The following is a 25,290-nucleotide window of genomic DNA, read 5'->3' as shown; positions in this document are numbered from 1 at the left end:
CATAGTTAATACCTAGTATATGCTGGTCGATGCTGGGCCCAGTCACGAATTTAGTGTCGAAGTTAGGCTGCAACTCCACCAGAAGTGTCTGGTGTCGCGGGGAGAAGTTCCAGAAGAGGAACCGGTGGCCCTGCTCCTCCAGGTCCAGGATCGTGGTGCTCAGGCTCTGTCAAAAGAAATCAGGATTATCTATAATTTATTTATTTAGAAATTTAGTTCAGGCAACAAGGCCCATATTACAAATACCTTACAGACTAACATACATATGTAATACATACGTATGTATGTGTGGTGTATGTATGTATGTGTGTATGTATGTATGTATAATTAGTGTTACTATTTGTTGTTAACCTGTAGACAGCAAAGGTAGGGTATTTTTATTATATATTATATTATTCGTGAAAGCGAGTTTTCTTGCGGTAGTTTCATAGAAATCGATCGCACAGTTTGAAGAGTATCAGCTCTTTTTCGCAATGATGTAAAGCATTTTTGGTATAGAATGGATTTTGTAGGCGTAGTGGAGCGATTTCTTTTTATTTTTTTATTTAATAGTTATTCGTGTGAAAGGTTTAAGGTTCAAGTATTTTTTCTACAAACCTCAGCAACCCCAAGATCCACACTAGTCAACAACCGTCCATCTAGCACGACTACCAGCGGAGTCGCGCGCGCCTGTTTCCGGACCGCGCTGGCGCAGTGCTCCGCGCTGGCGTAACCGAGGCTACCCGACAGGGTCAGGGAGATACACGACTGGTTGCCGACCTGAAATAATAATGAATTCTTTTTTATAAAGATTTGTTAAGAGGAAGGGGCCCAGCCGCTTCCCCGTAAAAACGTTGGCTCCATTTTCCTTTCTGAATGTTCATATGTATTATAAAAAGTACAGTTTTAAAGTTTCCTAAAACATTTTTTTATTGTTTCAAGAGATTATAAAAATGTATGAACTTTGTATGGGCACAGCTACGGTTAATGTACAAAAAATTGCATATATATATTCTCCATAATACCACTCTTCCGGGAGGAAAACGGAGACTAGGTACGTTTGTATGAAACGGCGGTCGGGCGTTCACTATCCTCTTACCCCCTTATTCATAAACGCACTACAAGCCTCAATTTGCTAATAATCGTTTGACATTATCTGTAATTTTGACTTATGTATTTGTAAGAAAGGGATAAAACATAATTTAACTAAATCAGGCCCGTAAACTTTTAAAATTACTTATTACTTTGTTCTTTTTACTTCAAAGTTCAAATATACTTTCATGTAGGCCTAGCCACATGCACTTATGAATTGTATGTAGTCTCGTGTGGTACAATAAGCTTTGGAAATAAGTTTACGCTTTACATAATTCTTGAATTTATTAAGTGATAATTCAAAACAAGTCGGGGTTTACCTTGAAGACGGCGGCGTGTAGCGTCGGCCGCGCCGTCCGCGCCAGCGCGCGCAGCGCGTCGGCGCCCGCGCCGGCCGCGATGCCGTACTCGAGGCCGACGCCGCACCCCACTACCACTGTGCCCGAGTACACCAGCAGCTCCACCTCTGCAACACCAAACTTTATCGATACCCCAAACCGAACATAATTCGCATAATTGGGACTGGGAAGTGCTCCCGGTACCGGTTTTCTACAAACACAGTACCGGAACCAGCCGGCCTAGCCAAGGTTACAATCGCTATTAGACCGGGAGATAGTGACACATTTTACTGGGTCATTTGTACCAGTATGGCGGTTCGTCAGGGGTTTAAGCATGTAATGAAGGAAAGAAAATGCTATGACCATAGCGCTGGTACCGGCGGCCCAATCGCGTGGGCGTTAGTTGAACGTGTCGGATAAAATACGAGTGTCGAACGATTTGTTCCACAAATATCCTCGTATTTTCCGATAGTCCATAAAAAAGAAGTAGGCGGTAGCGTAATGCCATACTTCTCCGGTGTGACTTACAGCCCGCCATACTGAGGCGAACACGTTAATTAAAAAAAAACAATTCAACCATTTGTGCCAAGCTAATTTTTGCACAGGTGATCATCGTCGAGCAGCCATTCATGGACATCACCATGCCATACTTTTCGGATGGTTCCAAATGCCCGCCAAGGGAGTTAATTTTTTTTTTATTGCTAAACGATTTGTACCATCTTGAATTTTTTTTTCAACACTTTCTGTGTGATCATAAATAGAAATCTCATAATGCCATACCTGTAGGAGGTGGCAAATGTGCACAATATTTTTTTTTAATTGTAAGATTTTATTCGTATTTTTGACGATTTGTACCAGTATGGCACTAATTTTTCCCGAAAGTTTAAGTTTTACCGAATATGAATCCAAAATTTCAAAGACGTAGGTGGCGGCAATCTTGTCTTATAACTATATATTATGTTGAATAATATTGTACGGCTACCACCGCTCGAACGATTTCTCGAATCATAGAGATCTCGGCTCATCTTGCTGTAAACCTGCTGCATTCCAACGTTGCGAACTTCAGCATCATGGGCTACTTCGAAAAATGGTTTCAATATTGTATTGGTTGTCGACATAGAGCGAGTGTGGAAGCTCCAGCCCCCTGGTTACGGTATAGGCTAATTTTTCAACACTAAAAAAACCCTGTAGAAAATAAATTTTTCGAGGGTGGCACCACCTTGGCACTTCACCATAAGTACGGTGTAATTTTCCCAAACGTTTTTTTTCCAACGTTCGTAAATTTAAAATGCCATACTGTAACAATTCGTTCCATTTTTTTTAAATTCATATCTTGCTTGAGTGTGACAATCTTCCGCCCCATGGTAACAGTATGGGATATTTTTTTTTAGGTAGAATTTTACCCAAACGATCCGGATACAAAGATGCCATACTGTAACAAATGATTTTATGTCTTGTACTTTGAAAACCCGTCGAAATATCAACTTTTTCAAGTATGGTGCCCCTTTTTCCCCCTATTAGAAGTATGGCAAATACAGCAATAATGGTCACATTGCATCATCTAATTTCCAAAAATCCAAATGCCATACTGGTACAAATCGTCAAATTTTTTTTTATTTTTTAAGTCTTGGCTTAAGTCTCACAGTCGTCCGCCCCGTAGTTATAATCCGGAATATTTTTTTTTAGGTATAATTGTATCCAATCAAACAGAATATGATGATGCCATGCTGTAAAAAATTATTTTACGTATTGTATAGTCGTATTTTTGAAACGTGTCGATTAAATAAGTTTTTTAAGTATGGCAGCACTTTTTCCCCCTACTATAAGTATGGCAATTATAATAACGGTCACATTTTATCAAATACTCTCCAAAAATTTAAATGCAATACTGGTACAAATCGTTTAGCAAAAAAAAAAAAATTAACTTCCTTGCGGCGGGTATGGCGGGCATTTGGAACCGTCCGAAGAGTATGGCATGGTGATGTCCATGAATGGCTGCTCGACGATGATCACCTGTGCAAAAATTAGCTTGGCACAAATGGTTGAATTGTTTTTTTTTAATTAACGTGTTCGCCTCAGTATGGCGGGCTGTAAGTCACACCGGAGAAGTATGGCATTACGCTACCGCCTACTTCTTTTTTATGGACTATCGGAAAATACGAGGATATTTGTGGAACAAATCGTTCGACACTCGTATTTTATCCGACACGTTCGACTAACGCCCACGCGATTGAGCCGCCGGTACCAGCGCTATGGTCATAGCATTTTCTTTCCTTCATTACATGCTTAGACCCCTGACGAACCGCCATACTGGTACAAATGACCCAGTAAAATGTGTCACTATCTCCCGGTCTATATCGCTTCGACAACGAAAAGCATTGTGTCTCTCTATCACTCTTCCATATTAGCGCGACAGTGACAGTTACGTTTCGATCGCTACGGAGCGTAAGCGATTGGCATCTTGGCTACGCGGCCAGGAACTCCCGGTTCTCGCCATACAAATTCAGTACCGGGAGCATTCCCTAATAGGGACCCCCCCACACTGCGTCTTTTACCAGTCAACGCTATAAAGAATGGTGACACAACGCATTTTTTTTTCGGAGTTTCTATTCGGAAATTTATAAAATGGCGAAGCATGTGTGTTTGCGAAGTCTACAGCGCCACTAATCATGTAGATTACTTCCTGTTATTCATCGTATCTTATAATATTTATCATAACGACTATAATAACGGCGACTGTCACGAAATATATACACTCAGATCAAACATATTGATGCCCAAGATTAGCAACCATGATGACAGCCACCTAGCACGGCGCGGAGGATGTAATAGAACGCGTCAATGAGACCTCTCACTGATGGTAGGACTAGTAGAACTAAACATATTATAAGTAGGTTACTGCTACTCCTCCATAGTGTCGTATGATAGCGAGTTCTATAATGGGCATCACAGCGACCACGACTACTACATCCCCCGTGCCGTGCTAGCGGCCGCCATCATGGTCGCTATGATGCCCATTATAGAACTGAACGCGTCAGTGACGCATGTCACTGATAGTAGGACTAGTAGAACTAAACATTTTATTACATGTTACTTACTGCTATTCCTCCACAATGTCGGTATGATAGCGAGTTGTATAATGCACATCATAGCGACCATGATGGCGGCCGCTAGCACGGCACGGGGGATGTAGTAGAACGCGTTAATGAGACGTGTCACTGATAGTAGGACTAGTGGAACTAAACATATTATAAGTAGGTTACTTATATACTGCTATTCCTCCATAGTGTCAGTATGATAGAGAGTTCTATAATGGACATCATAGCGACCATGATGACGGCCGCTAGCACGGCACGGGGATGTAGTAGAACGCGTTAATGAGACGTGTCACTGATAGTAGGACTAGTAGAACTAAACATATTATAAGTAGCTTACTTATATACTGCTATTCCTAGAACTGAACATATTATTATGAGTTACTTACTGCTATTCCTCCATAGTGTCGGTATGATAGCGAGCTCTATAATGGACATCATAGCGACCATGATGACGGCCGCTAGCACGGCACGGGGGATGTAGTAGAACGCGTTATGAGACATGTCACTGATAGTAGGGCTAATAGAACTGAACATATTATTATGAGTTACTTACTGCTATTCCTCCACAGTGTCGGTATGATAGCGAGCTCTATAATGGACATCATAGCGACCATGATGACGGCCGCTAGCACGGCGCGGGGAATGTAGTAGAATGCATCAGTGAGTAACGTTACTGATAGTAAGACTAGTAAAGCTGAAAATTTAAAAATGAATATTAATTCATAACTAATACCTACTAAACTCAGGTGTGACTAGGGTCAATCGCCGGTCAGTATATAATATTAAACAGAGAACTAAAAAAACTAACGGTTGTCTGAAATATTGTTCTATAAAGTCTTTGGTGATATGGCCCAAATCGAATAGATTTTTTTCTTGTATATATTCTTCTTTAAAATGTCAAGTACGCAATGTTAATAATGTTATACTTGCATTAAATTGAAAATAATCCATATACCTACATACATAAGTTAAAGTGGGGCTGATAATGACTGTCATAAGAAGGCTTGAAATAAATTGAAGAAGTGTCGTCCACAAACATAGAGTAAAATAATTAAAGAAAGAGCGGTAACTCCATACATCAGTTTTCTTAACGCGCAACTTTCCAAAACGCGCGTTATTTCGTAGGTAGTTTTCGTTTATCAGTACCTACTGCTAGTTGACAATAGATGTCTCGAACGAAAACTCTAATGCTCAACAATTTTCAGCTAATATTATAACCGGATTAGGGAATGCAAATCGGTTATTTTCGGTTATTTTTTGTATGGAAATTATCGGTTATTAACCGAAACCGCGGTTATTTCCATACAAAAAATAACCGATTTGCATTCCCTAAACCGGATTAACTGGAAGTCTATTTTCAACCCCTTCTGCTTATAATATTAGTTGTAAATTGTTTTAGTAGTACGGGAAATCCGACTATCCGGCCATATTTGTAGTCGGCGATTAGTCCGCGACTAATCGGCAAAAATGGCCGATTAGACGGCATTTTATTAGTGAAAGAAAACAGAAAAAAGAAATCAACAGTCAATATTTGCCATATGTTTTTTACCAAAATACCTATTCAGGGTGCAGACGAAAACTTTTGTTAATATAATTGACCGTTTGATCGTTATCGTATGTTGGTGGGCTGGTGTTTTCCTCCACAGGTCGATCTCAACTGATTCTCGTGTAATTTCATGGCCAAGTTCTATAGTTAAATGATTTTATTATCATTCAGTTTTTTTTTTTGAAAATGGTGGAGCCATGGGGAACTGTCAATGTTATTGCAAAATTTAGAGCTTATAAACAGGACACGTTGCTCGTAAAGACGCTGACCACAGGGGATAGGTTCTTAACTGGCGACTACGTACGGGAAATAGAGCCTTGGAAGTACCTCCTACAAGTTGTACTGACGGTTTGCTCAGTATCGCAAAATAAAAGAAAGACAGAAATTGAACGAGGATTCTTGTGTGTGATACGAGTAGGTCTTTGAACCTGTAGAGAACACCTTTTGGCCAACCTAATATGATGATTAGCGCAACCAAAAGAGCAAAACTATTGTTTTTCACCTGAAATTATACGAAACTAATGATCTGGCCGACTAGCCGACTAATCGGCCATTCGAGCGCCGATTAGTCGGCTAGTCGGCCAAATCAATAGTCGGTACATCACTAGTACTGATAGTTCCACTACTTGACGTTAGATGTCGACTACGAAATAACGCACGTTTTGGTAAGAAAACTGATGTATGGAGTTACCACTCTTTCTTTACTTATATTACTCTATGTCCATAAATGAAGTAATCCAAGATGGCGGCTGTTTGTTTTAATGTTGACTTACCTTTGAACATGGAGCCGGCGGGGGTGACGACGCCGCAGGCGTGGTTGAGCGCTGTCCTTGTAAACGAGCCGGTGGCCGGCATGGCCTGGCAGAAGGAAGAGACAATGTTGCACGCACCAACGGCTAACATTTCTTGCGTGCCGTCGACGGGCTTGCTGCCAGCTGAAATTAAAAAAAAATAACTAGACTAACTTCACTGGGTCAATGACCCAAGGGTCTTTATTGTATGAGCCTCTGACACAAGAGAAAATCATATCTAAAGCTCTAGCTATAGCGACGTAAAAAGTACTTAGGACAGAAAAAGAAGAAAGTAAAAAGTAAGTAAGATATAACAATCGAGATACGAAAAAAATGTTTTTAAACAATGTTTAAAAAAATCATAAAAAAATAAGTATTAATTTCTTTTAAAATCCGGTAGACAAAAATGGAGATAAAAGATTGAAGAACCGACAGCCGTTTGCCTTATAATTCTATCTGTAGTGCAAAAGTAGGAGATACGATTCAAAACTTGTCAAAAATCGATGAAGACCTTGCTTAGGACCACTTGCACCATCCCACTAAGTGGGACCCACTAACCTGGGGTAACCGGTTAAACCTGGAGTTAACATGGTTACCAGTACAATATGACACTGGGTTAACGGTTTAACCAGTTAACCCCGGGTTAGTGGGATGCTGCAAGTGGCGCTTAGGCAAAGTACCAGGGATTCATAACTTACCGAAAGCCCTAGCTATAGCGATGCTCTCCAGAATGGCGACGAGCGGCATCACGAACCCCTCCGGGCCGAACACGACGAGCATGTCCGGGAAGGCGAGCGTCTGGTTGCCGACGGTTGTCGAGAATGGGGGAGGGGCGAAGTTCGGTAGCCCGCCTGTTATGGTACCTGTAATAGAAGAATTCAAAAATTAGAAAAAATCATAACATATGGGTACAATTATTTCTACTTCGAAAAAAAATTACGTAAGATCAATGTAGGTAAGATCGTCTAAGCTCTTTCTAACGCAAGAGTTAGAAGAGACGTCTCTCTTGGGTTCGAATACCTACTCCCTTACAGAAGGTCGGTAGAGCAGAAGAAGTGAAGCTGTTCCTTTCTGACTATATGCCTGAGCGTAGTACGCAGGTATACAAGAAATACAAGAGTTCTTGTTCTATGACGGTTTAGCGACTAAACATTTCATATAACGATCTTCGCCACCTTCACCCTAATCATATATCTAATATACTTAATTTTCAATAGGCTACATTCCTACTAGTCAAATCAGCTTCTTTTTTACGGCGGAGAAACAAGAACAAAGTCATATATTTGTGACATCAAGATACTAAGATTTATATACTAAAACAAAAGCATAAACGTTTGTCACGAAATTGATCCAACTCAGCATGATCTACCGTGGAGCCTATTGATGACGTCACGGCAGACATCACATAATTGACATTAAAAAAATAGTTATTTACGATACAAGTGCGGAAAAGAGGAAATTCGAAACGAGTGGCGATAAATTAAAACAAGACCGAAAGGAGTGTTTTAAATAGACACGAGTTGTGAATTACCTATTCGCACGTGTATCGTACAACGTTTTATAGTACATATGGCTCTTTAAACTTTTGACATCGCACGAAAAGTGCTATTTTACGCATAAGTGCGGGAAAATAGGACCATATGTACTGTAAAAACTATTTTAAGTTCTATTCTTAGCATTGTGGCTATGGGACTAAAGAATGACATACCAGTGAGTGCAAAGGGTAAAGTGCCGTTCCTGGCCAGCAGGTAGGCGAGCAGCGCGGCCGCGAACACCACGAGCGCGTTGCGCGCGCGCACCGCGTGCACGCAGGCGCGCGCAACGCGCAGGCGCAAGGGACTTGAGCTAGACTCCGTTGAAAGCTTTAAACGCTGGAACCAATCAAAATATCACTGCTATTTATTTCAATACGTAGATGAAGTCACATAAGTATAGTTGAATCATCGAGAGCGTGGAATTGCATATGTAGTAGTATTGTTTGTTTACAGGCATTCTATATTTGAATTTTCTATTTTCTTGTACTATCAGCATACAACCACTACAAATGCAATTCCATCTTCTCGATAATTCAACTATACCTAGTGATTTTAATTATATACTTAAAATAGCCTGTATAAAATCTGACAAAAATGAAAATATATACGTTTGCAAATCCTTACTTACATGTGTATATTACTCATTAAATTGTCTCCCAATTAACTGAATTAAAAAGATGAAAGATATTTAAAAAACGACACCTAAGTACTTACTTTCAACAGCAGCAGTAAAACTATACAGGTGACGCCTAAAACGGTGTCCCACAAATGTATCGTTTTTATATTCTTGAATAAATTGATTAAGGCCTCCAGAAATGTACTACCCGACGATCCTGAAATAAAAGCGAGGTTTTGAAATACATGTAAATACTTGTATTTAACTAAAGCAAATGGTACAAAAGACTAAAGCATCAAGGAAGCGAACTGTACAGTCAAAGAATTAGACATCCGTGCAACTTCGTACAGACTTCGTAAAGATTTATTGACTTTGTTCGATGTGGAAAGTCTAAGAAATTTTCGTACTTGGAATTTGACATCCGAACGCGACACCGCTGTACGGAGTGTACGGCTCCGTACTTTATGCGATAACTTTGTCAAAATGTAACGTTTGACTCGTCTTCGTCTTGGCTGTCGTACGTTTTTTTCCTATACTTTACATCTTTATTACAATAAATACGACACGATGCGCGATAACAATACGATTTTGTCACGAAGGGAGGGACTAGTAGCCCTAAACCCCTAAAATAGTTTTATGTTATTTTTTACATTTTTGCATTGTTTCTCCTTGTGTAAACTAACCTTTAGGATTTCAAGATACATTTTACTAACACATGTATGGATTATGTTGATCCGAAATAAACAATTTTTATTTTATTTATAACTATTTGCTGTAATACCTGTGAGCCTGAAGAGCGACTTGAGCTGCGCGGCGGCGATCTGCAGCGCGGCCGCCGCCGTGAACCCGCTGATCACCGGCTTAGAGATGAAATCCAACAGGAATCCTGGAATAAGTAGTAATAATTACGAGTCTTAGAGACCGGAACCCTTGAATTAATTGAAACTTGAGTTTTCAATGTTATTTCCGGAAACATAGAATATCTGACCCTAACTTTATCTCAAGTACCTAACTGTGTCATATTGCCACTTAGCGTCGTCATTAGTAACCACTCTAGTACCTGATAGACCTGGTAGACTGTAGATAACCAAGATAACGATGCAAATGACAATTATTAACAAATCCGTGGAATAATGCGTCTCTGCCTATCTATAAGTGGGCATGAGGCTGGCTCAGCTTTGGCGTCATATTTAGCGAGTAGCGCCCCCATTAGGTATAGCCGTCGGGCCGACGGTGACGTACTTGCAGCTGCCCAATATGGCGTTCACGATGAACACTCACCTAACTGCAACGCCCCTAACAGCATAATAACACAACCGGACAGGAACGAAGCCAGATATGCGAACGCCTCGGCCTTGGCGACATATTTGGCGAGCAGGGCCGCCAGTATGGCCGTCGGGCCGACGGTGACGTACTTGCAGCTGCCCAATATGGCGTACACGATGAACACTCACCTAACTGCAACGCCCCTAGCAGCATAATAACACAGCCGGACAGGAACGAAGCCAGATATGCGAACGCCTCGGCCTTGGCGACATATTTGGCGAGCAGGGCCGCCAGTATGGCCGTCGGGCCGACGGTGACGTACTTGCAGCTGCCCAATATGGCGTTCACGATGAACACTCACCTAACTGCAACGCCCCTAACAGCATAATAACACAGCCGGACAGGAACGAAGCCAGATATGCGAACGCCTCGGCCTTGGCGACATATTTGGCGAGCAGGGCCGCCAGTATGGCCGTCGGGCCGACGGTGACGTACTTGCAGCTGCCCAATATGGCGTACACGATGAACACTCACCTAACTGCAACGCCCCTAGCAGCATAATAACACAGCCGGACAGGAACGAAGCCAGATATGCGAACGCCTCGGCCTTGGCGACATATTTGGCGAGCAGGGCCGCCAGTATGGCCGTCGGGCCGACGGTGACGTACTTGCAGCTGCCCAATATGGCGTTCACGATGAACACTCACCTAACTGCAACGCCCCTAACAGCATAATAACACAGCCGGACAGGAACGAAGCCAGATATGCGAACGCCTCGGCCTTGGCGACATATTTGGCGAGCAGGGCCGCCAGTATGGCCGTCGGGCCGACGGTGACGTACTTGCAGCTGCCCAATATGGCGTACACGATGAACACTCACCTAACTGCAACGCCCCTAGCAGCATAATAACACAGCCGGACAGGAACGAAGCCAGATATGCGAACGCCTCGGCTTTGGCGACATATTTAGCGAGCAACGCCGCCAGTATGGCCGTCGGGCCGACGGTAACGTCCTTACAGCTCTGCCCAATATGGCGTACACGATGAACACTCACCTAACTGCAACGCCCCTAGCAGCATAATAACACAGCCGGACAGGAACGAAGCCAGATATGCGAACGCCTCGGCCTTGGCGACATATTTAGCGAGCAACGCCGCCAGTATGGCCGTCGGGCCGACGGTAACGTCCTTGCAGCTGCCGAATATGGCGTACACGAGGCCGGGGAAGATGCTGGAGTATAGGCCCACCTGGAATGTGATTTTTTAAATTAATCAGTTAATAATCATCGGAAACAAGGAAGTTTCGATAGTCTAGTCTGGAATCGGTCTGAGAACCAACGATGAGTGTCTCGACCCAGGACACGCAGATACTGGAATGGTTTGCCCAATACATACCTATTATAATTTATTTGACCCGTGTAAATTAATAGTTCAGACAACTATTAGTTACCTATGTATCTTTATTTTCTTGTGTACCTAGTACCTTTATTTATATTATGTGATCAATGTGGCAATACACAATTTTATTTATTGCTCTTATTCAAAACTATTGAACATTTTAAATCCGATGAAAGTGTTTTCGAAAATAAAACTCTTCCTCTTTGAAAGTCGGTTAAAATTTTGTCCTGTTATATCGTCAGGACAGGTGACAAGCAAAACTCACTAATTACCACCACAAGGTCATAGCCATAGTAAACCATATTAGTACACAAATAAGGTTGATTTTTGTTTAATTAGTTTTTAGTAATTAGTGAGTTTCGCTTGTCACCTGACGATATGTCACCCGCATAATAAAAGAATCGGTTATCATCTTAGAGACCCGACACTAGCATCTTTTGAGCTTCTGCGTCTAGTCAGCGTTATGGCTACGTTGGCGCAACATGCTCAGTTGCGCCAACGTAGCGCCGAGCAGCAGCACTAGAGTGGACTAGACGCTGACGCTCAGGAAACGTTAGTGTGCGGTCTCTCTTCTTTACCAAAATGATTCATTTATTCGTACCTGAGGCGGCAGTCCTGCTATTATGGCATAGGCGATCCCTTGAGGAATGGAGGTCAGACCCACCGTCAAACCTGGAAGAATATAAATAAATGTATATTTTACTCGCAGAGGCTCTGGACCGTATTAAAATCGCCATCTATCTGTTTACTTAACAAATATGACCTCACACACACATTTATTCCAGATATCTAAAAAACTCGGGCTATGTTAGCTCCGGCTTGTCCAATTGGTATGTTTGTGGCACCGCCATTGAATGATACAATAGGTATTTATCATTAATTATTACAACTTACAACACATAGTAGCATAGGTATGTACTGTATCTGTATAGTAAAACAGGTTTAAGTATGCATTTTACATAACAAGTTGGTATTCAGTATCCAATTAATGTATCCTGCGAACCATCCACTAAAACACTTTAAAAGGAAATATATCCATTTTAATTCTTAAAAATCTTAAAAGATAATGGACCTTAAAGACAGAAGCATAAGGCTTTATTTACATGTGATCATACAGAAACTTGTGGTGTTTCAAATTATCGAAAAATTAAGTATGTTGGCACAGTAGGTAATGGAGAAATAAGTTCAAGTTAAACAACTTATAGGACACACATTAATAGTGTTGCACTTGTGCAATGGGAACATGTAGGAAACATTACCTAAATTAACTTAGGATAAAGTTATAGAAATAGGAATAAATTACGGAAATAAATCATGGACATCATTGAATGGACTAAGCAATAGGCCTAAAATGGAGGCACTTTAGATCGGACAGATCTCCGGCAGACATAGGGATATGCCTAATTACCGTATATTGACATGTGTCTGCCACAAACATCTACAACACAGATCTTACGGGTAAATGTGTAAGGTTGCCTTGCCACTGAGGCGGAGAATGAAAGAGCCATGCGGGAATCAACCTATAGCATCGGTTGTAGTCCACATCTCTTCTCCGCTCCACTGGATTACAACCAATGCTATTGGGTAATTCACTCACGTCTTCTCTCGTCGCCTGAAGGGGCCCACTGATTACCAGTTCGCCGGACGATATCAGCCTGTCAGTTGTTGTTCAGAACTGTCACCTTTTACGTTTACCTGACAGGCTGATATCGTCCGGCGAACTGGTAATCTGTGGGCACCTTAAGTGGAAAGGCAGCATAAGAATGCCCATAGCAAAATCTAACAATTTCAGTAATAAGTAGTAGGTATCATTATTAATTTCAATAATACAGGAAGTTACTACCACATAATTTTGTCATTAAAGCTTTTTTTGTAGGTAATTGATAGTAGGTATCATATACCGACACGTTGTTTGAAATACAAGACGTAGAATGCAAACTCGCAACTATAATGTGGTTTGTACTACGGAAATATATTGCAACAAACGCAGTTAAGGAACACGTTGATACACCGTTTATTTACAGCAAAACGTATGACAAAAACCGGCCAAGTGCGAGTCGGACTCGCGCACGAAGGGTTCCGTACCATTACGCAAATCACCGGCAAAAAATCACGTTTGTTGTGTGGGAGCCCCACTTAAATATTTATTTTATTCTGTTTTTAGTATTTTTTGTTATAGCGGCAACAGAAATACATCATCTGTGAAAATTTCAACTGTCTAGCTATCACGGTTCGAGTTACAGCCTGGTGACTAGAGATGGGTCGCGGGTATTTACCCAATTTACCCACCCAGGTAAATACCCGGTAAATACCCATCTACCCGGTATTTACCCGTATCTACCCAAATGGACGGGTAGATTCATTTCTTGTTGCACATGTCGATTTGTGTTAAAGTGGAGATATAAACCGAGTTAATGGCTGTAATTATTGTGTGTCATTTAAAATGAAATGGTTTAGTTGCAGTTGCAGTTGTAACTAAGGATTTTTTAGTACAATTTTGATAAATATTAAAAAAAGGCCGTCATAAGAGTATTTTTTTTAGACTTGAGTAAATTATCGTACTTATACGTTGATAATACACATTCCAACTTCGGTCGGCGGGGGGTGTGGTTGGGGGGAGGGGGGCAAAAGTGAACTTTTTCATATTTCTTGGAATCTGTCATTAATATCGAAAAGTGTTGTACGTACAAACTAAAGTAGACATAATTTTCTACAAAAAAGGTTATATACATTTTTGTCCTAAAACTAACTGTGTTTGACTTATAAGCTTCACAAGTTGGGATACTGCACAATTTTTTTTTATTATCATTCATAAGTATTCTTTATTTTCATCTTTCTAATGTATATTAAAAGCATTTTAAAACATTTCCGGAAGCCAGGGAATGATTTTACACGATTTTCATATTTGAACTGATATGTTAAAATCGAACTTCACCTCATAGAAACCTTTTCGTAATTAGTTTGAACATACATTTTATGTAACATTATAAAATAATACTTAAATTAATCTTATTTATACTCACATTCCATTAAACACATCAAATTTAGAAGAAAAACGAAAATACCCGCGTATTTACCCGCGGGTAGGTAAATATCGGGTATTTACCGGGTAAATACCCGCTCTCGGGTATTTACCCGGGTAGTTACCCATCTCTACTGGTGACAGACAAACAGACAGACAGACATACGGACGGACAGCGGAGTCCCGTTTTGCCCCTTTGGGTACGGAACACTAAAAATCATGTTAGTAAGATATGAAGATTAACATTCCGCACATTAGTAGGTATATACAAGACAAGAGTTATCTTAACCATTTTTAACTTAACACAAACAAAAATAATCTCAACAATTAATATTGACTTTAAGATAACTAAAGAGAGAAAATACTACTAATTAAATATTATTAAATAAAGTAAAGGCATACTCATTATAGCGGATTAAGTATTCAAATGTATTTGCCTGTAAGATGATCCGCGATAAAGCTGTAATCAGACCGTTGGCTGTTTGTTTAGTCTGTAGTAGAACAATGGATATGGAATGTGATGATTCCCACTCGAGATACATGTAGGTACATGTGTTGACATGTACCTATATAACTGATACTGATACTTGGGGTAGCTCCAGCCAGCAGATCCTGCAGCAAGGGCTAGGAAGGAGAGACTACGAGGGGGAGGCGAAGTTGAGGCTAAATAGCACTGGGAGCTCGCATGACTGGTGATTCAGCCTAAGCGGCAGAAGAAGAGACTACGAGGGGGAGGCGAAGTTGAGGCTAAATAGCACTGGGAGCTCGCATGACTGGTGATTCAGCCTAAGCGGCAGAAGAAGAGACTACGAGGGGGACGCGAAGTTGAGGCTAAATAGCACTGGGAGCTCGCATGACTGGTGATTCAGCCTAAGCGGCAGAAGAAGAGACTACGAGGGGGAGGCGAAGTTGAGGCTAAATAGCACTGGGAGCTCGCATGACTCTGGTGATTCAGCCTAAGCGGCAGAAGAAGAGACTACGAGGGGGAGGCGAAGTTGAGGCAAAATAGCACTGGGAGCTCGCATGACTGGTGATTCAGCCTAAGCGGCAGAAGAAGAGACTACGAGGGGGAGGCGAAGTTGAGGCTAAATAGCACTGGGAGCTCGCATGACTGGTGATTCACCCTACGCGGCAGAAGAAGAGACTACGAGGGGGAGGCGAAGTTGAGGCTAAATAGCACTGGGAGCTCGCATGACTGGTGATTCAGCCTAAGCGGCAGAAGAAGAGACTACGAGGGGGAGGCGAAGTTGAGGCTAAATAGCACTGGGAGCTCGCATGACTCTGGTGATTCAGCCTAAGCGGCAGAAGAAGAGACTACGAGGGGGAGGCGAAGTTGAGGCTAAATAGCACTGGGAGCTCGCATGACTCTGGTGATTCAGCCTAAGCGGCAGTGAGTGGTGCACTATGTCAGCGTCACATCACACCGGCTTCGAGGTCAACACATGTATGTTATATTATAATTGTTATACCTATAGGAGGTTTATTCGACTCTTCAGTTGTCTCTAGGAACTCGGGTCTTTTGAGTCAAAATTTGAAAAAGCTCTACTTTATACGAGACTCTGCGTTAAAAAATCTTCAGTCTTTAAAGTCCCGAGTACTTGAGTGATGAGCCCTTTATTAATTCTTATTAATTATTTTTTATTTAAAAAAAAGGACTTGCCTCCAACCCGCACCAAATAACCCGTTTTCTTAAATACTAACCCGCTATGAAGTCCCTGAACAAATATTCCGACTTGTAGTTCGGCAGCCATGTTGTGATGGGGACACGCCGCCGCCAAGACTCCAACCCGCACAGCTTCGACGCGGCGCGACGGACGCGGCTCGGCCTAGCCGGTGCATGCCCTGTGTATATAAAGTACATTGTTTAACTGTATAATAAGAAGGATAAAAAAACTGTAAACAATTCAATCTAGAAAACAGAATTGGTAATCAATGTTTACTTGCTTGCTTTGCGAAGTGAATTACTTTCAACAGGCAACTATCCCAAATCGCAAAAAGCAAAAAGTTTTGGCTGCCCGGCGATTTAAAATATTGATATCAATTTCGATATTTTAAATATAATACAACCTTCTTTTTTCACTTCTCAGAGTAAGACTAAAGATTGAAAGAACAACCTGTAGATATAGGTAGGTACTTCTTCTTCTTCTCGTGTCGATGGTTTCTTTCATATTAAGCGGGACCAGAAGGTAGGTACTAAGACACTATATATAGGTATCATCTTACGATAGGTAAGTACCTAATATTTGAGAAATTCCGTCTATTCCTTTATTAGAACACAGGATTGATGACAGGAAAGACGAACAGAGACCAAAGTTGACTAAACATGGTCCAATCTTATAAAGTTAAAAGAACTGTAGGTACTCTCGCCATCAGATATATCGGAGCTGCCGAGGTGCTCAAAAAACCTGAACACGCACTCTAACGCCTCGCCTTGACAATAGAGGCGTGTTCAGATATTTATGAGCACCTTGGCCGCTCCGATATATCTGATGGCGACTGTACATAAACCGGTTTAGCATTTATAGAATGCTTAGACAAAAAAATACCTACTTACATTAAAAACAGTCGAATTGAGAACCTGTATACAATGTAGGTACAGATTTAGGTTTTAATTTATCGTAATTGCTCTCGGAAGTTAAAAATACTATGTAATGATAAGATCAATATTAAGAATAATATATGTGTCGTTGTTGACTTCACCGGGAAAATAATTGAGATATATTATGGGTGCCAAGTACTAGTTCGCATGGGATTAAAGTTCAGGATTTGTTTTGGCTAGTTTTTATACCAACAAACTATTTTTTTAAAGTAACATAAACAAAATATAATACTTATAGCGTGTACCTACGTAAAAACACGACACATATTCTTAATATTGAACTTGGCCCCCATTTCACATTTATGTTTTTGATGGGATATCATTACTTTTTGTACAGAAATTATTAGTATTCATCATAGTTGATTTCGAGACTAAAATTTATTTTTGCTATTAAAATTAAAATTCGTTAGGCGCTTGTGTAAATAATAACTGTTTCTTGTAAAATAATACAGATCGAAAAAAAAACCCTGTTTCTTTATCTCAGTTTTGTAACCACAAAATTGCCCATCTGGATGCCAAATTTCAACTTGTTAGGTCATCTGGAAGTGGGATAGGTCATGTGTCAGTACATGTGTCAGTCAATAAGTCAGTGAGAAAAATCCCGATTTTTAGATTATGTATTTTAATAACCGGTTGAGCTATATTCATTAAATTTGGAGTTCTAGTTAGCCTTAAAAAAATTGTATGTTTATGTGAAATAGATTTTGAGTTACGTAGGGGTCAAAAGTGGCTCCAAATGGTTCGTGTAATATATAACACATGGCCGCTGCGTCGCCAATTCTCTTCTTTTGAACTTGGCTTGACACGCTGCCGCGTGTCTAGATAAGGTAAGGTATAAGGTTATACGAAGTGGCACAAAAATCAAATTCCTTCACCGTAAATAAACACAACCATAACCATAAACCAGTGGCGCAGCTAGGCATGGGCGAATGGGGCCTCGCACTTATAGGGGGGCCTCGCAAAGCCAACCTTTTTATTACCTTCGGAAAACACATTGAAAAGGGCCTTGCAGACGTGGTTTTCGCCCAAGGCTAGATTGGTTCACGCTACTCCATCGCCACTGCCATAAACCATAACTATGTTTCGTAAACAGAAACTATAGAGTTATAAGTTACGAGTAGGTATTTGTAATGTGTAAAACATTATACTCGTAGAAATCGAATCGTAAAGTAAAAGAGAAACGACCAATAAACATATTCATGAGTTAAGGATGAACGACGGCACTTGCTTTACGCTTCTTGATCAAATTGACATAATAATTGAAAAAAAAAATCATAATAATTAATAACCTACCCTACCTAATGTTTTTTTTTTATATCCTGCAATATTTTACTATGTGTGTGTGTGTAGGTATATAGGTCATACTGAACAACTTTTACTATGAGACCAACCCCGAAAACGCGAAAACAATGACTGTTCCGTAGAAAATGTCAACATCAGACCAGCCAAAATGTATGATAGAGCCAAATTTTTTCGTGATTACAGGGTTTGTCTCACAGCAAAAACTGTTCAGTAATTCAGTATGACCTCATGAAATATTGCAGGTTAATAAAAATACAGCCTATGCTAAATATACCTAAAGGTATGAATTAATGAAGTAGGTAAAGTTATATCTTATTTGGATAACTTGTTACAGATGTAGAGCATAATTGTTTTAATTCCTTCGTATTTTCTCGGAAACGTTCGTATTTGTCATGCTAGTTCAATCAATGTCAGAACTTTTTGTACCGAGACTGCATGACTGAAATAGCAAGACACGTTCGTAAGGTGTCGTGAAAATACGAAGGAAAACAATTATGCACTACATCTGTATACACAATTACACATTACACATACCTGCTTCACACACTATTTATACACTTAAAAGTATGGGGGTTCTTCAAAAAAGGAATGTATTAGCTACTGCCAGGTTTTGCTTGTGACACCCCTGATTTCGCAAGTGGTCAACTGGTCATGGGCTACGGAAACCACTTAACATTAGGCGCGCTATTAAGATTGTTTGCCACCATCGTAATAGGTTATTGAAATTTACAAAATAGTACGTGTTAAAAGCCAATATGAATGCAACAAAAAAGGTTACCTTAATATGATTCACCTACAACCTACAACCATTTAAGAATACATATGTAAATTAAATGCTTTTAAACACATACATACATATAATCACGCCTATTTCCCGGAGGGGTGGGCAGAGACCACGGATTTCCACTTGCTGCGATCCTGACATACCTCTTTCACTTCCTTCACTTTCATAGCATTCCTCATACACGTTCGCCGGTTTAGGGTGCTCTTGACCGGGCCTTTCTTCAGGATTTCCCCGATCTGATCAGAGAAAGTCCGCCGAGGTCTAGCCCTTCCAACTCCCACTTCCACTTCTCCCTTATACACTCTCTTTGTTAGCCTTCTTTCACTCATTCTTTCCACATGTCCAAACCATCTCAACATACCTTTCTCAATTTTTGTCACTACATGTAGATTCAGTCCACACTTTTCCCTTTTAAAACTTACATGCTTTTACAACTTGTCTTAAGTAGGTATTATTTTTATTTTATCAACCTAAACATAGGTATTTTATAAAAAATGCTTACCATTTCCAATAACCCCGGTCATAACGATCAAATTAAATATCAATTTACAAAAATATCACATTCGTATTACCACGGCACAAGCACGTTAATCTGCACAATTAACTGACAAAATGTAGCCTTTATTCCATTGAAATAGAGTTTAAGAATGGTTTGTGAATTACGATAGTACGGATCGGCACGTGCGCCGACTTAGGGAGCCGGTCGCGTTGTGAGTTTGCGTTATCTAACACTTGTTTAATATTCTCGATAATTGATGATGATGATCAAATTGGAGCGTCCGATGAGGATGAGCATTAAAAATAAATTAACCGCAGTGAAAAATATAAACAGCTCTTTTATCACACTGGGGCATTGGTTCAACCAATCAATGCACAGATTGGGAAAGAATTAAGTTATCTTAAAACAGTAAACAGTTATCCTATAAACAAGTATTCATATAGTTTATCGTTTAATTGAAGACGTGGGATGTTATCAACGTTACCAAAATGATGTAAGATTTCAAGAACATTTTGAATTTTTCGTGATATGAACTTATTGGCTATTGCCATTTCGGATATGGAACGCCAACGCCAAACTCCAAATCTATTCGAGTACAATTTCATTGATGATATTTCGTCATACCAAATACCTAGAGCCATTCGAGTGTATCGTTTGTTTTATTATACGTACACAGCTGATAAGTAAATCAAATACTGGATTTATTTATATACATTTGGCCTTGATCAATAAATTTGATGCAATCAAGGTCATGTATGCGTATGCAACGTAAAGAAATATAAAAATCGAACAAACAAGTACCTACTGTCACAAGGGATCTCGATATATACCTAAGCCCTAACCTGATGCCCATTGCCCATTCACTAATAGTAACTCTGTCTGTCTGCCTCTCTGTTTTTCAAAACTAATTCCGATAGTTTGTGGCCCGGGTAGAACATAGGAAGAAGACGAAGTCATGGGCAGAAGCTACCCAACTAATAAAACACGCTTGACAACAGTCTCAAGACTACATTTTTTTCGCTCTTATATTGATTTTATATCATCTTATAAACCCGGATTTCAGCACAATTTATAGGCGTACCTATTTATTTTAATTTCGTTCTAATATCAATCTAATTGAATGCTGTTTGCATTTACAGTAATCTTTCCAAAACTAATTTAAGCTGCCTTAGGCTAATATCGCTTTACGTAAATATCTTTTGTTTACATAGGCTTATATTAGTCCAACGTTAGAATCTTGTGAGTCTAAATAAGCTTATCAAGATTTTTTATAAGTAGTTACACAGAGAGATGAACCATTCTATTTGTGAAGTACCTATACGTGTACGAACACTACGAACCGAGTGAAATTTATTGCAGCGTGATAAAAAAAAATAAGATTAGAATTTTTGTAACCTCAAAAGTAGTGGTTCCTTCTTCCGAAATGCTACGGTTCCTATGATATCTATCTAAAATTGCGGTACAATAATATGTAAACGACACTATAATTCAGTGCATATTTACTAAAGTTACCATGCACTACTTTTGAGGTCTAGGTATAGTTCTATACCGTAGACCGGGGTGACTTTGGATAATTTGGGGTTACTTTGATAGATTTAAAACGGCCATAGAATTACCATTATTCATTACTTACTGAAAATATTCCTGTAACTAGTTAGATTACTATATATTCATATTCACCTACTGTAAAAAATCTCGCATAAATGTATATTATGGCTTAAAAACTAGAATTTTAAAGTCGCCCCTGCATTTGAAAGTCACCCCGGTCAATGGACATGACCATTAATCTACTTAAAATAGGTTATTTATTAGAAACTTCGAGAGTATCATTTCGGACATGAATTTGACCGATTTTTTATAATTATTCGCGAACGGCATTGGAGCTAGGGCTTGCAGTCCGGATATCCGGATAACCGTTTTATCCGGATATCCGTCCTATTTACTATCCGGATTTAGATGAGGTTGATATCCGGATAAAACGAATAATTCGAATACCATTTATGACAAAAATATCATTAATTTTTTTAAGAAAACTATTTCAAAAACGTTGAAGATTATAACGTAAACAATGTGGGTTGATTTATTTATTTATTTAGATACATTATTCGGTATAAAAACTGATTATTTAAGTATTTCTCCTTGATTGTCGTCTACTCCCTTATTTTTTTTAAATATTTGGGAACAATCTTATCGACCTAGCTCCGTAAAACGTACAAAGTAATTTTGAATGTACTTGTACCGTATTCCTGTAAAACGCGCTGCGCTGCATTCTTGTTAGCGTCTGAATAGTGAATACGTTATTAATAACGTGCGAAAAGAACTAAAATGGGTCCAACGGAGCATAACTTCGGTTGATATTGAACTGCCGACCATTTGAATAAATCTGTAATGAAAGCCTTGATTGACCTTAAATGCAATGTAATATCTCAGCAGTTGGAAGACGTAATCGATTCTATAAATATCATCAAAACCACGGCCAGTACCATATGTCGATAAGACGCCAATCCAATTTCTTAACTGAAGAAGAGTTTGACCATAATTATATAATTCATGGTTGTAAAATTTTAATGAATTAAACGTCAAATATCTTGTCATGTCACAGTAAAGCTTCAGAGAAAACAATTACCAAGTGAAATTCGGACAATAAAATTTCGACGAAAAGGTAGAATTCCTAAAAATACCTTAGCATTTGCTGTTACGCAACCTTTTATACGTAAAATTTGATTCTATTACATTTTTTATAAAGTTCGTGTGAGTTTTGTTAAATAAAAAGCAAGTATTCGAATTATCCGTTTTATCCGGATATCCGGATAGTAAAATTATAAATATTCGAAATATCCGGATACAAAAAATGGTCGGATAATGCAAGCCCTAATTGGAGCCCCTGTTTTTTCCATCAAATTCGTCACGTGAGCTTACGCATGTATGTATATAGGTACTTATGTACGAGTAGGCTAGGACCACGATAATTGGTAGTTGGCACAGCAATATTAGCAATTATCTGTAATAAGCCGACGATCACTTGTGTCTAGACTGTCAATCTGACTTAAGGCGCGTGCCGCCCATTAGGTTGACAATACACGCAATCCGGAAAGCAGTTACAGTATAGGCCTATTAATAATAATTAATCTTGGAGCTTCTTTTAATTATTTGATTGCCTCTTTATCACTACACAGAATTAATGAACCAAATAAGAATAAAGCTTACAATAAAACAATAGTTTTAAGCAAATGACATCTACGTTGTAAAGTTTGGATTTATAAAGATAATTAATAAGTATACCTACTTAGTAAAGAAAATTAACAAACTACGAAGTTAAGGTAAATCATCATAGAAAGTTTGGCGTTATCTGACATGTGTAGCTATACCTACTAGCTCTAACTTCCTTTTTTAGGGTTCCGTACCCAAAGGGTAAAAACGGGACCCTATTACTAAGACTCCACTGTCCGTCTGTCTGTCTGTCTGTCCGTGTGACTGTCTGTCACCACCAGGCTGTATCTCATGAACCGTGATGTGATTAGTGATCCAAAGGACTCGAGCCTTTTAGCTCTTTTTTTAGGGCTCGCCTCATTTCTTGACGCCTTTAGTTCTATTTAAAATCGTAGACTCTTGGGGCTAATAACCTTATTAAGGCTTGAGGCTAAAGAGCTAAATAGGCTTTTTTTAGGGGCTTAAGAAGGTTATTAGCCCCAAGAGTCTAGGCTCTTAAATAGAACTAGGCTCGGGGGCTAAAGAGCTAAATAGGCTTTTAGCCTTTTAGGCGTCAAGAAATGAGGCGAGCCCTAAAAAATAGAGCTCCAAAGGCTCGAGTCTTTTGGATCACTAGATGTGATAGTTAGGCAGTTAGTTAGTCAGTTAGTTAGTTGTCTTGTATATACCTATATATTTACTAATGTGCGGAATGTTAATATTCATATCTTAGGCCTACTGTCCACGGAAGCGCAGCTGCACGCTTGCTTGCAGCCTACATACAAAACCGCACAACTCTGTCCACGGAGCGTCAACGTCGCGTCACCAAGCGTACAATGACGAATACGCGTCTATGCAGCTACGCTTCCGTGGACAGTAGGCCTTACTAACATGATTTTTAGTGTTCCGTACCCAAAGGGCAAATACGGGACCTTATTACTAAGACTCCGCTGTCCGTCCGTCTGTCTGTCTGTCTGTCACCAGGCTGTAATTCGAACCGTGATAGTGATGACCGTGATGATGTATTTCTGTTGCCGCTATAACAATAAATACTAAAAACAGAATAAAATAAATATTTAAGTGGGGCTCCCATACAACAAACGTGTATTTTTGCCGTTTTTTGCGTAATGGTACGGAACCGTTCGTGCGTGAGTCCTACTCGCACTTGGCCGGTTTCTTTAGTATATATTACTTAAGAATTCCAAAAGGAGAAGGGTTCTCATTTGGCAGAGTTTACTGAATACCTCGTAGATCCTCTCGGAACCGTCTCTTTTGCCCCTGCGAGAATATGATAGCAAACTAAGACCGTTGTTACATTTGTGAACATAACACTAAGTTTACTTTCAGGCGTTAACACGAACGTGGGCGGCCGCCCCCGAAACGGCCTTTCCAATTACATACAAACTCCCATTTTCCTCTCTGGATATTAACATATTAAGTATAAAAGATGAGAGCATTAAAAACATTATATGAAATTTGTTTTATGCTCCTAACTCTTAGATAAATGTCAAACGAAGAGACATAGCTATGGTCAGATATATACAAGTGTATCAAGCAATTCATATAAGGTATAATACATGAAATTGTGTAAACATTTTTCCTATAATTTTTTTTCTATAATGTCCACTGTCTAGATAGGATAATGAGGACTATGTTAGTATGGAGTAGCGGTAGTCCCGTTCCTCTTAACACTATTAGAACGTTATTTTAAGATATTACTCTTTACTTGACAAAACATTAGTGTCAAATTTTTAATTTACCACCCTAATACATAATTTAAAAAAATGTGAATGAATGTGGGAATATTGTGGGTAGTTAGAATATATTCAACTTGAGGGTATCTTGCAACATCATTCTATACTGTTAGTCATTTCAAAACTGTATAATTTCACACAATAGAGGTTAGAAGTGTAAAATTATTGTTAGAAAGCGATTGAAAATTTGTGTTTGTAAATCTGTGTAATCTGTGTTGTGAACATTCAAGACGACATTTATAAATAACTAACAGTAAGTAACTTATTAGCCAAAATGGTTGAATTTAAATATTTTGTTTTTATTTCTATACATACCTAGGAACTATTCATAGAAACATGACTTGGCATATCCCTTAATTTGCCTGAGGTGTTTGCTGACATTCTTAATGTGTAGGAGTTTTCATAATTTAGCCAGATTTTATAACAAACACTGAAATTTCAGACAAATTATTTAAAATCTTTTTGTACAATACAACCCACTT

General features: G+C 39.5%; 2 protein-coding genes across 2 annotated transcripts in view; both read right to left on the bottom strand.

Annotated features, from left to right (window-relative positions):
• The window catches only part of LOC134791772 (uncharacterized), a 329,980-nt gene that overhangs the window by 94,424 nt on the left and 210,266 nt on the right, over positions 1-25,290 (bottom strand). The gene's annotated exons all lie outside the window — the stretch shown is intronic.
• LOC134791784 (sodium-independent sulfate anion transporter-like) overlaps positions 1-25,290 on the bottom strand; it is a 34,340-nt gene that overhangs the window by 3,116 nt on the left and 5,934 nt on the right. Inside the window, exons 2-13 of the mRNA XM_063762940.1 lie at positions 16,383-16,523; positions 12,261-12,331; positions 11,317-11,509; positions 9,777-9,881; positions 9,094-9,212; positions 8,553-8,715; positions 7,543-7,707; positions 6,827-6,988; positions 5,061-5,201; positions 1,392-1,537; positions 598-759; positions 13-166 (exon numbers count right to left, since the gene is read on the bottom strand). Of these exons, the coding sequence (XP_063619010.1) occupies positions 13-166; positions 598-759; positions 1,392-1,537; positions 5,061-5,201; positions 6,827-6,988; positions 7,543-7,707; positions 8,553-8,715; positions 9,094-9,212; positions 9,777-9,881; positions 11,317-11,509; positions 12,261-12,331; positions 16,383-16,523 (1,722 nt within the window). The remainder of the gene's footprint in view (positions 1-12; positions 167-597; positions 760-1,391; positions 1,538-5,060; positions 5,202-6,826; positions 6,989-7,542; positions 7,708-8,552; positions 8,716-9,093; positions 9,213-9,776; positions 9,882-11,316; positions 11,510-12,260; positions 12,332-16,382; positions 16,524-25,290) is intronic.

The sequence above is a fragment of the Cydia splendana genome, chromosome 6 (assembly GCF_910591565.1).
Source record: "Cydia splendana chromosome 6, ilCydSple1.2, whole genome shotgun sequence".
Classification (NCBI taxonomy): domain Eukaryota; kingdom Metazoa; phylum Arthropoda; class Insecta; order Lepidoptera; family Tortricidae; genus Cydia; species Cydia splendana.
The sequence above is the reverse complement of the archived record's forward strand: the minus strand, read 5'-3'. Positions and strand labels throughout refer to the sequence as shown.